General features: G+C 34.2%; 1 protein-coding gene across 5 annotated transcripts in view; it reads right to left on the reverse strand.

Annotated features, from left to right (window-relative positions):
- Positions 1 to 9,831: 9,831 nt before the first annotated feature.
- Positions 9,832 to 14,593, reverse strand: part of PTBP2 (polypyrimidine tract binding protein 2) — a 79,200-nt gene continuing 74,438 nt past the window's right edge. For 3 of the 5 annotated variants that reach the window (XM_004323441.4, XM_019919825.3, XM_019919826.2), the window contains exon 14: positions 9,832 to 14,571. In XM_004323441.4, the coding sequence (XP_004323489.1) occupies positions 14,439 to 14,571 (133 nt within the window). In that variant the 3' untranslated portion in view covers positions 9,832 to 14,438. The remainder of the gene's footprint in view (positions 14,572 to 14,593) is intronic. The other 2 variants (XM_019919824.3, XM_004323442.4) reach the window with 1 other exon arrangement.

The raw sequence follows: 14,593 nt of genomic DNA on the forward strand, positions 1-14,593 counted from the left end.
TTCCAACAAACAAAAATCTAGGACCAGATGGCTTCACAGTAGAATTCTATCAAACATTTAGAGAAGAGCTAACACCTATCCTTCTCAAACTCTTCCAAAATACAGCAGAGGGAGGAACACTCCCAAACTCATTCTACAAGGCCATCATCACCCTGATACCAAAACCAGACAAAGATGTCACAAAAAAAGGAAACTACAGACCAATATCACTGATGAATATAGATGCAAAAATCCTCAACAAAATACTGGGAAACAGAATTCAACAGCACATTAAAAGGATCATACACCATGATCAATTTGGGTTTATCCCAGGTATGCAAAGATTCTTCAATATACGCAAATCAATCAATATGATACACCATATTAACAAATTGAAGGATAAAACCATATGATAATCTCAATAGACGCAGAAAGAGCTTTCGACAAAATTCAACAACAATTTATCATGAAAACCCTCCAGAAGGTAGGCATAGAGGGAACTTACCTCAACATAATAAAGGCCATATATGACAAACCCACAGCCAACATCGTTCTCAATGGTGAAAAACTGAAACCATTTCCACTAAGATCGGTAACAAGACAAGGTTGCCCACTCTCATCACTGTTATTCAACATAGTTTTGGAAGTTTTAGCCATAGCAATCAGAGTAGAAAAAGAAATAAAAGGAATCCAAATCAGAAGAGAAGTAAAGCTGTCACTGTTTGCAGATGACATAATACTATACATAGAGAATCGTAAAGATGCTACCAGAAAACTACTAGAGCTAATCAATTAATTTGGTAAAGTAGCAGGATACAAAACTAATGCAGAGAAAACTCTTGCATTCCTGTACACTAATGATGAAAAATCTGAAAGAGAAATTAAGGCAATATTCCCATTTACCATTGCAACAAAAAGAATAAAATACCTAGGAATAAACCTACTTAAGGAGACAAAAGACCTGTATGCAGAAAACTATAAGACACTGATGAAAGAAATTAAAGATGATACCAACAGATGGAGATATATACCATGTTCTTGGATTGGAAGAATCAACATTGTGAAAATGAGTATACTACCCAAAGCAATCTACAGATTGAATGCAATCCCTGTCAAACTACCAATGGCATTTTTCACAGAACTAGAACAAAAAATTTCACAATTTATATGGAAACACAAAAGACCCTGAACAGCCACAGCAATCTTGAGACAGAAAAATGGAGCTGGAGGAATCAGGCTCCTGGACTTCAGACTATACTACAAAGCTACAGTAATCAAGACAGTATGGTACTGGCATAAAAACAGAAATATAGATCAATGCAACAGGATAGAAAGCCCAGAGATAAACCCACACACATATGGTCACCTTGTCTTTGATAAAGGAGGCAAGAATTTACAATGGAGAAAAGACAGCCTCTTCAATAAGTGGTGCTGAGAAAACTGGACAGGTTCATGTATAAGAATGAAATTAGAACAGTCCCTAACACCATACACAAAAATAAACTCAAAATCGATTAAAGACCGAAATATAAGGCCAGACACTATAAAACTCTTAGAGGAAAACATAGGCAGATCACTCTATGACATAAATCACAGCAAGATCCTTTTTGACCCACCTCCTAGAGAAATGGAAATAAAAACAAAAATATACAAATGGGACCTAATGAAACTTAAAAGCTTTTGCACAGCAAAGGTAACCATAAATAAGATGAAAATACAACCCTCAGAATGGGAGAAAATATTTGCAAACGAAGCAACTGACAAGGGATTAATCTCCAAAATTTACAAGCAGCTCATGCAGCTCAATAACAAAAAAACAAACAACCCAATCCAAAAATGGGCAGAAGACCTAAATAGACATTTCTCCAAAGAAGATATACAGATTGCCAACAAACACATGAAAGGATGCTCAACATCACTAATCATCAGAGAAATGCAAATCAAAACTACAATGAAAAAAAAAAAAAAAAAAAAAAAAAACTACAATGAGGTACCACCTCACACCAGTCAGAATGACCATCATCAAAAAATCTAGAAACAATAAATGCTGGAGAGGGTGTGGAGAAAAGGGAACCCTCTGGTACTGTTGGTGGGAATGTAAATTGATACAGCCACTATGGAGAATAGTATGGAGGTTCCTTAAAAAACTAAAAATAGAACTACCATATGACCCAGCAATCCCACTACTGGGCATATACCCTGAGAAAACCATAATTCAAAAAGCCATGTACCACAGTGATTACAGCACTGTTTACAATAGCAGGACATGGAAGCAACCGAAGTGTCCATCGACAGATGAATGGATAAGGAAGGTGTGGTGCATATATACAATGGAATATTACTCAGCCATAAAAAGAAATGGAGTTATTTGTAGTGAGGTATGGATGGACCTTGAGTCTATCATACAGAGTGAAGTAAGTCAGAAAGAGAAAAACAAATACCGTATGCTAACACATATATATGGAATCTAAAAAAAAAAACCAAAAAGGTTCTAAAGAACCTAGGGGCAGGACAGGAATAAAGACACAGAAGTAGGGAATGGACCTGAGGACATGGGGAGGGGGAAGGGTAAGCTGGGACGAAGTGAGAGAGTGGCATTGACATATATACACTACCAAATATAAAATAGCTAGCTAGTGGGAAGCAGGCGCATAGCACAGGGAGATCAGCTTGGTGCTTTGTGACCACCTAGAGGGTGGGAGGGAGATGCAAGAGGGAGGGGATATGGGGATATATGTATATGTATAGCTGATTCACTTTGTTATACAGTAGAAAGTAACACACCATTGTAAAGCAATTATACTCCAATAAAGATGTTAAAAAACAAAAAAAACAAAAACAAAAAATACGGGCTCAGTATTTTTTGTTTACTGTGTGACTTTGGTAGTAACATCTACTGAGCCTCATTTTCTCTAGTATGGAAATAATATATATTTACCTTACAGTGTTGCCACAGGAATTAAATATACAAAGATATACAGGGTTCAGCATTATAAGTATTACTATCAAATACTCTTTAAATTCTATCTCTTACCTACTACAGGACCACAACTGCAAATCCAGACCTACAGCACATGAGATTTGTGTTTCCTGTTGCCACTGCTCCAACATGTGTGTCATTTCCTGAAGTTTTATCAAACCCTCCCCCCCCGCCCCCATTATCTGAAAAAGGAAAACAGATGTTTTCATGATCATCCTGTAGGAGAAAGATAGAAGACAGCAAAGAGAAAGTTCTGGCTCTCTAGTGCAAAAATGCACTAAAAGTAAAGATCTTATGATAAAAATGTACAAGATTTACATCCAAAGGACAGAAGAAATGTTATGTAATGTAAAATTGTGTCAGGGATAAAAGGTATATAGATAAGCAACCAGGACCAAGAAGAATCACATTAAAAAAAAAAGATCTTTTCTTCATCTTCCTTTGACTGAAGGGTTACCATGTGGATAGTTTGCTTTTAGTGTTGGTTGTATAAACAAATTAAAAAAGTATGTCTCCTTCTGGCACTACAAATCTAACAAAGCTAGATTAGGTCCATGATTGATTTTGATCATGTCTTTATGATAGCATATAAAAGTATAAATTTAGGTTCTTAGAGAACACATAATACTTTTCTCCCCTGAAGGAAGACAGGGAAAGAAAAGGGTACACTGTGACTACAGATCTCTATACAAGTGTTCATTGTTGAATATGAATACAAAAAAGGAAAAGGACACACTTAACCATGTTTGCGTTTTCAGAAATCCTGTTAAATGTCATATGACTTTGCTGCTTTCTGTGTCTTGTTTTATCAGCTGAATTGTCTCCTATCACTTGCTTCAACAAATCTACAAAGACCCACATACTTAAGCTCTCCTACCCTAACAGAAGACAACATCCTAACTACTCTTGAAGAAACAAATCAAACTCTCGTGTATTAGTATACTAGTACCTGTGTATATCATGTTCACATTTAGAATTTAGCAAAAATAGGTGACAAATGAAAACAAAATTTGGATTAATTCTGCCAATTATTTTGCATTTATTACTCCATAAGTTAGACCAAGATGGTATGATACTTATGCAGTAAATATATTAAATACAGAATGAATGAGAGTTCTTTGATCTCCTTAGGTCAAACACTATTAAACTAATTAAAACTAAATTACATGTTTAATAACAATTCATTTAATGTGTCAAAAAATTTGACAGTCTTTGGAGTTTCTAAAGTGGGATCTGACCTAAATTATCAGCTCCATACATCATCGCAGTTAAGAATGATGAATAAAGAGAGACACAGAAAGAAAACATACTTGAGGGAGACAATATATTGGTAAGGAACTTCTAGAGTTCTAGGTCAGGTATAGTGATTCAGTGATCAGAAAGAAAGCAAATGCTAACAAATAGTTTTGGCAGTTCTATTTATCTAATATAAAGCACAGTATTCCCAAAGATATCTTACTTGTCTACTTGATTTCAAGTAATTCTCATTAAACTCAAACACATATGACTTTTGTATACAAAATGATAAGCTAAGGTAGATAGCAAATTTAGAGGAACAGATGGTGAAGAAAAATATGTTGAATTTTCAATCAAACTGTTTTTGAGTGTGGTGGTAAACTCAAGAATATATTGCATGTATAAATCTGCTTGAATTAGCTGAAAGACAAAAATCATGGTTAACATACTACTTATTAGCAAGTAATAGTTAAGCTTACTGTGGGACTTGAAACTTTTTTTAAAGGGGTCTTTGCTCAACTACATTGTCTTTTGGCTCAACAAAACTGATATTTCAGATTTAAAATTTCTATATTACTTAAGAATAGGGATTCTAGAATTCTCAAGCCAAAACGGCAGCATGAACAGCTTAGGCGGTTCAGGCAATATTCCTATGGGAATTTGAATCACTGCCTAAAATGGCCCTAAAAGTACAGTGGCTAAAATGGCTTTGAAATTTCATTTTAAATCTTCTGTTGTCACTTACATGCTTTATGTTTTGCATTCTTCTGATATGTCCATGTTTGTTTTAATGGGAAAATATTTTTAAATTACCACAAAAAAAGACAATGCCGAAACCATGCATCATGTTTGTTTCATGGATTTCTTTAATCCTTATCATATAATTAGAAAGGTATGGTCATGGGGTCTAAATCGTCAGAGGATGATGCAGCATTAGAGTAAGGATCTTCCTTTTAATGGCACTCACTCAACGAGATACTTTTGGAAGTCTTAATTTTATATTCTTTAGGAGAATTTAGTATCAAGTTTTATTTGAGGTTTTTATATGGACAGATTTAAACAAACTTAATACTTGTGATTTTTTTAGAATTAGGAAAAAAAAAACCCTCTATATTTAAAAGGTATATTTTAATGAGCAGGGTAAATTTATCAGCTTTGTCACTCCAACCCTGACCCTTCTCTTAAATCCACTTTACCAATAATTGTTTAAAAACACGGATCTTAGAGTCCAAATGTTTTAGCATGACCTGTAATCTGACCTTTTCATACCCAAACGCATTTCTCTACTGCTTCCTTGTCTCATAATTGGTGACCTAGCCATGTTAAACTTTTAGTTTCTCCAGGGTGCCATAATCTTGACTCAGTACTTTTTTTTTTTTTAAACAAACTGTTCTGTCTTCAACACTTCCCTTCCTCATCCCTCTGACCCAGCTCTCAACTGTAACTACAGCTCTCAACTGACCCTTGAACAACACAGGTTTGAACTACATGAGCCCACCTAAATATGGATTTTTTTTTCAATAAATACATACGTACTGCAGTACCACAGGATCCTCAGTTGAATCCCCAGATGCAGAACCAAGGCTACAAAGGGAGGACTATAAAGTTATAAGCCCTAACCCCACGTTGTTCGAGGTTCAACTGTAGCTCCAAGAATCCTTTCCTAATGGGTAAAGGTTGAGTATACTACAATACTGCCCAGTAGTTTCTGCATAAAACTTACCAAACTATACAACTGCTATTATTTCACATCAGACTGAAAGCCCCTTGATAAGAAGGAACTGTGTTTCATGCTGATTCACAGCTTCTAGTTAGCATGTAGTAGTATTTGCAGAATGAAGGTGTTAGCAAGTAAGTATGGTTTGTTTCTAGTTCGTAGAAATACAGTTTGAGGAGTTAGTGGTTCATTTGAAAGCATAATACTGGATGTTTTATACTGACAGCCTTTTAAAACCGAAATCTATCTCTTCATGTGTTCTCCTGTAATTTTTATAAATAAATTCAATTATTATCTAACAAAACAAAAATGGAAAGGGAAAAAACTAACCACAAATAATTTATATCACTTTGTTATTGTGGTGTAGAGAGAAAAGAGCCATGGGCTTTGAGGTCGAAAATTACCTCCATTCGTTCAGAAAATTGTTAAAATAATCTCACCTTAAAATTGGTTCAAAAGGTGATTCTTTTTTCTATCACTACAGACATTCCCAAACTGTATTTCTACAGCAGTAGATATGAAGTGCTTGCATTAATTATTTTGTTTGAAACTAAAACTAATCATTTTTATTTTGAAAATATTTTAATATTTGCCATTTTTTGTTGCCTATGCTATTAAATCTACACATTAATTTAGCAATAAATATACTATGATTACATAGAGTGCAATATTTTTAGTATTCATGACTGGTTGAAATTAATACTATTATCATCTCAGGAAAGGAATAAATACCATGACCAGATTACAAACTAATGCTCAAGAGATTATGATAAACAAAAACTAGAAAAGAAACATATTGGGCTTTATCTTTTTAAGCATGATTCCTGTAACAGCATAGACAAGATGGAAAGGCCATAGACGAGAAAATGGGCTCAGACTAACATGGCTTGTTCAAGCTGCCATGATCTATAAATGGTGATGCCCAACCTCAAACCCTGTTTTCTCATGTCCAGCATCACAATTTGCTATATACCTTCTGTCATAATGTGAATTGGCCTAGAAGCTCCTTGAGAGTAGACAACTCTAACAAAGCATAAGCATTTCCAGAAACTGCCATATGATGCAAAATCACACAATAAAAACCACAGGGCTTACGGGACACAACACTCAAAAACATCACACAAAAACAGAAACAATAAAAAAATGGCAGCACACTTTTGCATGTTAAATACTTAAGAAATATATAAATACTATGACACCTTATTTTAAAAAAAAATTGAAAGCTTGCTTGTGGAAGTGGGTGTTGGAAGTGTTGTAGTTTGTGAGTCATCGTGGTGTTGGAAGGGTTGTATGAAATTGGACAGAAAGTTGTTAACACCAGATGTGGGTAAGTGTGCCCCCTAACGTGAAGAGCTGAGGTCGGTAGCTGACAGATGCCTGAGGTGTATACATGTGTGCACCTGGTGTATTTCTAAACAGCCTGGATTAGCTGGGTGCAGTTTTCTGCTTTCCATGTTTCCCATGATGAAATCGCACATTAAATGCAAAATGCATGGAACACTTAAATTCTTCCTTAATATATCAAATATGTTGGAACAAATGTGCATTTTCAAAGTTCAAAAAGAAGAGCTGAGTGTACAGTGGTTCCATTTATCTTTCATTCCCTACAATGCAAATAGCAAATTCCAACAAACGTCTTTTGAAAACGTATAAATTAACACTTATGGGAAAAAACTTCCATAAACGGAATGCCAAGAATCTTCCCCAAGCAAGAGAAAGAAAAACTACCAAAGGAATGAATCTGTATTTCACATAATCCTCAGAGTGAACATACGAGGCAGATATTATCTCTATTTTACAGATGAGAAAATTAAGGCTTTGAAAGGTCTCATCACTACTGGGTAGCAGAATAAGGTCTTTGAATACAGTTCAGTCTAATGTCAATGCCTATACATTTTCCAGAACAAAAAACATTTATAATTTATAATATACATTATAAAATTCCAAACTCAGGGAAGAGACAACTACTGCAATGTTACTATGGTCTCCCTGGGGCTGTTTTACTTACATCTTTAAAAAACAGCAGTAATTATTCCTTTGAACGTATATATGTACTTTAACTTCTATGAATCATTACTAAGTGAATTGGAACCACCTTTTTAGAACTTTACAAGTGTCAATGTAAGGAGCTTTTTAACCACAATTCTTTGACTAATTCTCTACTAGCGTTGAACACACTAGTGATAAATATCATTAATACTTCAGGTTTCTGGAGCCTTTTAGTGATTTCTACTGTCTGGAATTGTTACAATACCAGAAATTAAGAAACAAAATTTTAAAAAAGGGAGGATTTTAAGCTGAACCAGACAAAAATAGAAAAACATCTGAATATTACAATTTGCACCATCATTTATCAGTTCATTAATCAGTTCATTAATCCTTTTAACTGGTTGGTTGTGGTTATAAAAATGTAAGTCACAGGAGCAAGAAATTAACTGCAAAGAGAAGATGGATGAAAAGTGAAGAGAAAAACGATATAAAAGTGATAGCTAAAGCAGCAACAAGGTTTAGAGACAGCAATGGGAGTGGTACACAGGAAATACTCAGCAAGACAGGACAATAGAGAAAACTGCTAGCCACAACATGAAAAACTATGCTAAGGATATGGGTAATAAGTCACTGAAGGCATAGTACAGCACAGCTAAATCTATATTTTTATCACAGCTCTAACTCAGTTAGCAGCAGCATCACTAGTAAAGTTTAGGTACTGCAACTTCAGAACTGTGCTATCCAATTGGAGTTGGGAAAGGAACTGAAGCAGCATTCAGTGAATAGGAAAGCTGTCTATTTACCAAAATGACCCAAGGGTCATTTTATTATAAAGTATGATGTAACAGAGACAGGGCTTAAGAGTGTTAATTTCCAGTCATTTAACAAAATCAATTCACATCGAAGTCCTTTCCCTGTCAGGCTAAACTTGATGTTTATACTAAATAAAAAATCGTATTGATTTCTGTTATTAGCAATTTACCTATTATCTTGTACACTAAATTAATTTTAATTTATGAGTAACAGCAGGCCTCTACTTCCTTTAATTAGTTTAACACATTCCCGGACTAACTAGAAACCCAGGTACCTGTAATCTAATTACAGGTAAGTCAATACAAATATGTTGCTAAACTGTTCACCTGACCTATCTAGAACAGTTTAAAATGAAGTTAAAACTATATACATAAGGTTCTTTTCAGCTTTACAGTTATTCCTTAGTGTTAACAGTACATATCTCTCGAATAACTTGAAATTACCAAGAAAATATAACAATGTTCACACTCAGCAAAATAATAAGAAAAAACTTTTAAGCTGATTTTCACTGAACTGAAAAAAAAATTCTAACAACATAGAACTTGAATGTCCAAATGGGTCACACCTACCAATCTTGTCAAAATGTAGTTCAGCAGGTCAGAGGTGGGGCTAGATATTCTGAGTTTCTAATAGGCTCCCAGGTGATAAGTGCTGTTGGTCTGGGGACTGACTTTTGAGTAGCAAGGTTCTATGATCTGAACAAACTGTAATGTTGACAAGCTAGGCTAGCCCAGATATTGCTGCAGAATAGTGACCATGACCAGGAATAAAACACTGTAAGGAAAACATTCCAGAAAACCTGATGATGAAATACGTCTGGGAGGTGATAATACGGGAGGAACAAGAAAGATCATTAAGTTGGTAACTGAAGCGGAATGAGGGAGGTTTGTTATTTTCTAAGCACTAACACCAATTAAGAGGAATACTCTTTCTGTCCACTGAAATGGGAGGGAGGCATTAAGCTGCACGAAGTGTGGCTGTAATGTGAAGCTGGAAAGGGTATCTTTGTATTTGAGGATCTCACACATAATTTCAGCTTTTAAAATACTAACGGTAGCTCCTTGTTTACTTTTTACATCTTTGCCTTAGGAAAAACTTGAGACTCAAACAACTCATATGGTATTTATTGAAAAGGAACTGATTTAATAACCTTAAAATTGGTTAAATGTCATGAGATTTGATAAGGGGATTATTAATGTCCAGACATCCTAATCTTAACAAAATTTTAAAGTGTGTTGAACAAAATATCATACCATTTAATAAACATCATAAATATTTGCAGTATTTTTTAAGTACAAAAAAACTTAAGACTACAGAATACAGAACAAATTCTCTTTGAAAAACCACCACTGAACTTAAAACATACTAAATTCAATGTAACGATTACCTGTGGAGAAGGGATATACAGGGGCTAAGATCAGGGAGAGTACATAAAGGATGTCAGTTCAATCTGTAATGTTTTATTTCTTTTAAGTCATATATTAAAATTACACAAAGTATGGAAGGTATTAGGTGGTGAAATAGTAAGTGCATAGCTGTTTATGTTCTTTGTATTTTTCTGCGTATCTGAACACTTCATTTTGTCCTTAATGTGGGCAATCTGACACTTGACTTTTAACATTAATACTTTATTGGCAAAATCTAAAACAAAAAAAGATAAAGGGAATAAGTATACTTAGGAGAATAAAGAATAACTCCAAAATTAAGGGTTTTGATAATTGGTACACATATCCTAATACTCTGGCTTAAAACTGAGATTTTCTACTGAATTCTTACCAACAGATTTTCTTGAAACAAATATTTAGCCAAAATAGAAACCTATGTATGTTCAATTTCACTAAACAGTTCCATACCCTTTCCTCCTGAATGAAAAAACATTTTCAGATTTTTGCTCTATTTAAAAATATTAAGGCAGTGAGGAAATATTGTTTGAAGTCCCAAGCTACTCATGAGAATGTCTTTTCTTTTCATATTCTCCAAAGACTTTGTTAAAATTACCTCTGTTTCACAGCAACCTTTAAAGGTATATACACAGAAAATCTCATTTTTAAATGGAGTCCATAATTAAATATGTATCTGTGTTGTGTTACTAGGCTATCTAATAGTTCAAACAGAAAATACAAGGCTAAATCCAGATTCTCCTTTCATTTGGCTTTGGGATGCATTATAGACTTGCATTCTACATCTTTTTGCTTTAGCAGATGTTATCAGTTAAAAACTTTAAAAAAAGTCCTCTGTAGCAAAGAGATATCGGGGTATTATTTATTGTAGATAACTAAGATCTGGCAGACATGAAACTGACATTGCAACTTTTCCTTCTACATAGCAGTTTATCAATTGCATAGCATTTCTGCATTCCTACTATTTGAGTTTCACAGTACCCTGTGAGGTGGGAAGAGCAGTACTGCCTACATTTCCCATACACAAGGGATACTGAGGCTTAGAAAAGTAACTTGTCCTTTTCTGCTAACTATATGTTGATCCAAAAATAGAAATAACCAATTACCACAATCTGATTATACTAACCTTATATTTTGAACTTTAAATGCCTCAAAAGTGTTAATATATCCCTAATGTAACTAAATATAATGATTCCTTAGTCCTGGATAAGCCAGGGTGTTCTTAGCTGCTTTCAAATATTAAATTAGATTTCTAACATTAAATGTAAACTTTATGAATCCATTCCGTAAGTAGGTATTTTGAAACCCATTTTCCAAAATAAATCTTAATGTCAAAAAATCAGTTTCTCAGTTGTAGGAAAAAATAATCAAGTTATCTTTCTTAATATTCAAGGTAAGACCTCTATTAAAAAGCAGCTGCATCTTAAGAACACTTCACAGTTAGCTAGCTCGCTTGAGAGAGAAGACTGAGGCATATGGTGGTAATAATAATGATGACAAAGCTATTATTTTCACCTAATTAAACAATTTACTATATGCTGAGGACTGGGTTAAAATAATGTACGAAAATAAAGCACTCCAAAATGTCAAAATTCTCACTTCACTGGCTTTTTGCTTTGGAAGGAAGGTTGCACTGGAGTGCACCCTAAAAGACTGAGGAATCTGACACTCCCTAGGCAGGAAAAACTTGGGTTTCTGGTCACTCCTCCATCAGAAATACTGGGAACTCCTTAGCTCAGTAATTGGAGCAACCCCAGTTCCCACAAACATCTCAGAACTTCTGTTTCTTCTTCCAAGCCAATCCCATCCACAAGGAACTACCTGAAAAACAGATATAGCACCTACTTTCAGATATTTCAACTACCACCCAATACTGAGAAAAACTTCTGTTCGATTACTATTCATTCATATTATGGGTTTTTTACAGACTTTTTAGGCTCATGTGCTGTTGCTAGAGTTCTTCTGTACTACAGTGCTATTATTTTAAGAAAAAAAAAAATTGAGATAACTTAGCTTCCAAATCACCCCCCATGTCGACCCAAATGTAAACAATTATTTACTATAGTCTTTCTTTCTCGGAAGTGACTGAATTATTGTATTAATAAAGCACACTTAAATGAACTGCATACTCCTTCATTTGTTTTTAACTTTCCTAATGTATGAGTATTGCATAATTGTCAGAACAAACTTAAGGAACATGTATAACAAAGTTATCAGACACCAAAATGCCTGTTTAAAAAAAAGGTGACCCCCCCAAAATATTGAGTACTACAAATAGCACCCTAATCGAAACCCTTTAAGAAGTGAAAAGCGTAACATCACATACTACCCCTTAAACTTTTAAATACCTGAATGTGTATCTTCCTTCCCACCCAAGGCAAAAGCAGATGGTATACTGTTTCTTCCCAGTAACATCAAGTACCCTTTGTTAAAACTCACAAGGTAGGAAATCTTTAGCAGACACAAAAGATGAAAGATGAAACTGCAGCAAGAGAGCATGGCAAATCCAAAAGATCTATTAGTGCATAAATCTACTGGAAAAAAAACAACAACAACAAAAGAGATAGAAAGAATTAACAAGATACAATAAAAGTTATGTCTTTAAAGCAGTAGATTATAACAGGGTGGGAAATGTTTAATATGTGTCCTCCTGAAAAGCAGTTACCATCTTTCAAATTAAAAAAAAACCAGCTGGTATATTTTCACAGCATCTAGATTTATTTATGGTATAAAGCCATAGAATTGTAATATTATTATTCCTTTCCCACCCTGGCAGAGAATAAACATGAATTCAGAAGCACAGTGGAGTGAAAACAAAGAAGAAGAGAGAGAAAAGGCAGCAGAGAAAGACAGAAAAGGTGAATACAGAGCTACAGAAGTGTTTATTGAGCATGCTACAGAGGTAAGCAGAGTACACACAAAAGGAAATTAAACAACCATCAAACCTCCCAACTTTGTTAGAAAATTAATTTTTAATTGTGCCGCTTTCAAACTATACTGAATTTTACATTTCTAAAGATGTAAAAACTCAACTAATAGAAAATATACATGACCATTCTGTCTACATAGATAACAGAATCTATGAACCTTGAAACTAAGTACATCAATTTGAAAAAGTATTGGTCATTTAAACAGAATCAACAATTCAGATTGACAAGAACTGTTCAAATTAATTTGACCTGTAGATTCTGAGCCATGTTTTTATTAAAGTCAAAGTCAGATCTATTCCTAAATACAAAATATTTTGAAGATTTATTAAAACTGAATATTACAATGCAAGGTAAATTAAGACTAAAGGCACATAAACTTTGGTCCCACCTGGTTGTCAGTTTTAGAAAACTGCCACAAAATTAATCTTCCTGCAAATTTTCGCAGTACACTTTCTTTTATCTTTGAAAAATACATGCACCAGTTCCTGAACTAGCTAGACCAGTCTGCACATGCTCAGAAATCCACAACCGTATTCCAAATCTTAATTACAAACTAAGGATGGCAATATATATTTAAATGCACATAAATCATGTCAACTTCAAAAACATCTACGAAAAATATTCAGCCACAAACAAGACGTTACTTAGTGCTGACATTTATATGATACGTCCCACAAGAGTGTGTACAAAAAGGTTAAGATTCCACAATGCTTTCCACGTAGGGCTCAAACTTACAGAAATCACTTTGTTGTCTTAAGAAATTAATACTCTGCATCTTGTTAATTTTAACTAATGCCTACATTCATAACTGAATCTAGACCAGAATTGTGAGATACAAAAGGCCAATGTTTTTTTTTAAAGCAATAAAGCCTAAGGTAGTAAAAACTAAAAAAATGCTGCTTTATTCTTTCAGTATTATGTATCTTATTTGATTAAATAGAAAGAAATGTGACAAGCCAATAATTCAAAATAAGTTCCAAGCAGGAGAAACAAAAACTTAACCCTTTTTACACACCCCTGCCTAAACATATTGTTAATTCCCATTTAACAATGTGCCCTAGACAACCAATTCCTTTCTTCTAGTAAATGCACAACAGCAACACTAGTTTTCCTTTTTAAGGCACGTATGTCAACTAAGTTGAAAAAGGAAAGTAAAATTAAAATTTTAAACAGACAATAAAAATGGCTTCTCTACAGAACAGATGAGAAAGAGCAGTTAATAACTCTGCCTTTACATATGCCATTTCTTTTTATAACCAAGGAATGATAACAGCATGGGAAAAAAGAAAAGAAAACAACAAAAAAAATCAAACTCTGGTCCCCACTTTTCTGAACAGTCAATAGGTGTTGACACCAAACAATGTGATTCATCGCCAATCTTCATCTCCCCTTTTTTAAATTGTTGACTTGGAGAAAGACACTCTCAGATGATGGTTTTCACCAAGGTTATAATTATGAAGATCAATCAAGGCCTGAATAGCTTCTTCCACTGTTGCCATCTGAAGAAGAGCCATTTTGTGATCTCTTCTGAAACAAAAGTATGAAATTA

This window comes from Tursiops truncatus, chromosome 1 (genome assembly GCF_011762595.2).
Source record: "Tursiops truncatus isolate mTurTru1 chromosome 1, mTurTru1.mat.Y, whole genome shotgun sequence".
NCBI classification, from domain to species: domain Eukaryota; kingdom Metazoa; phylum Chordata; class Mammalia; order Artiodactyla; family Delphinidae; genus Tursiops; species Tursiops truncatus.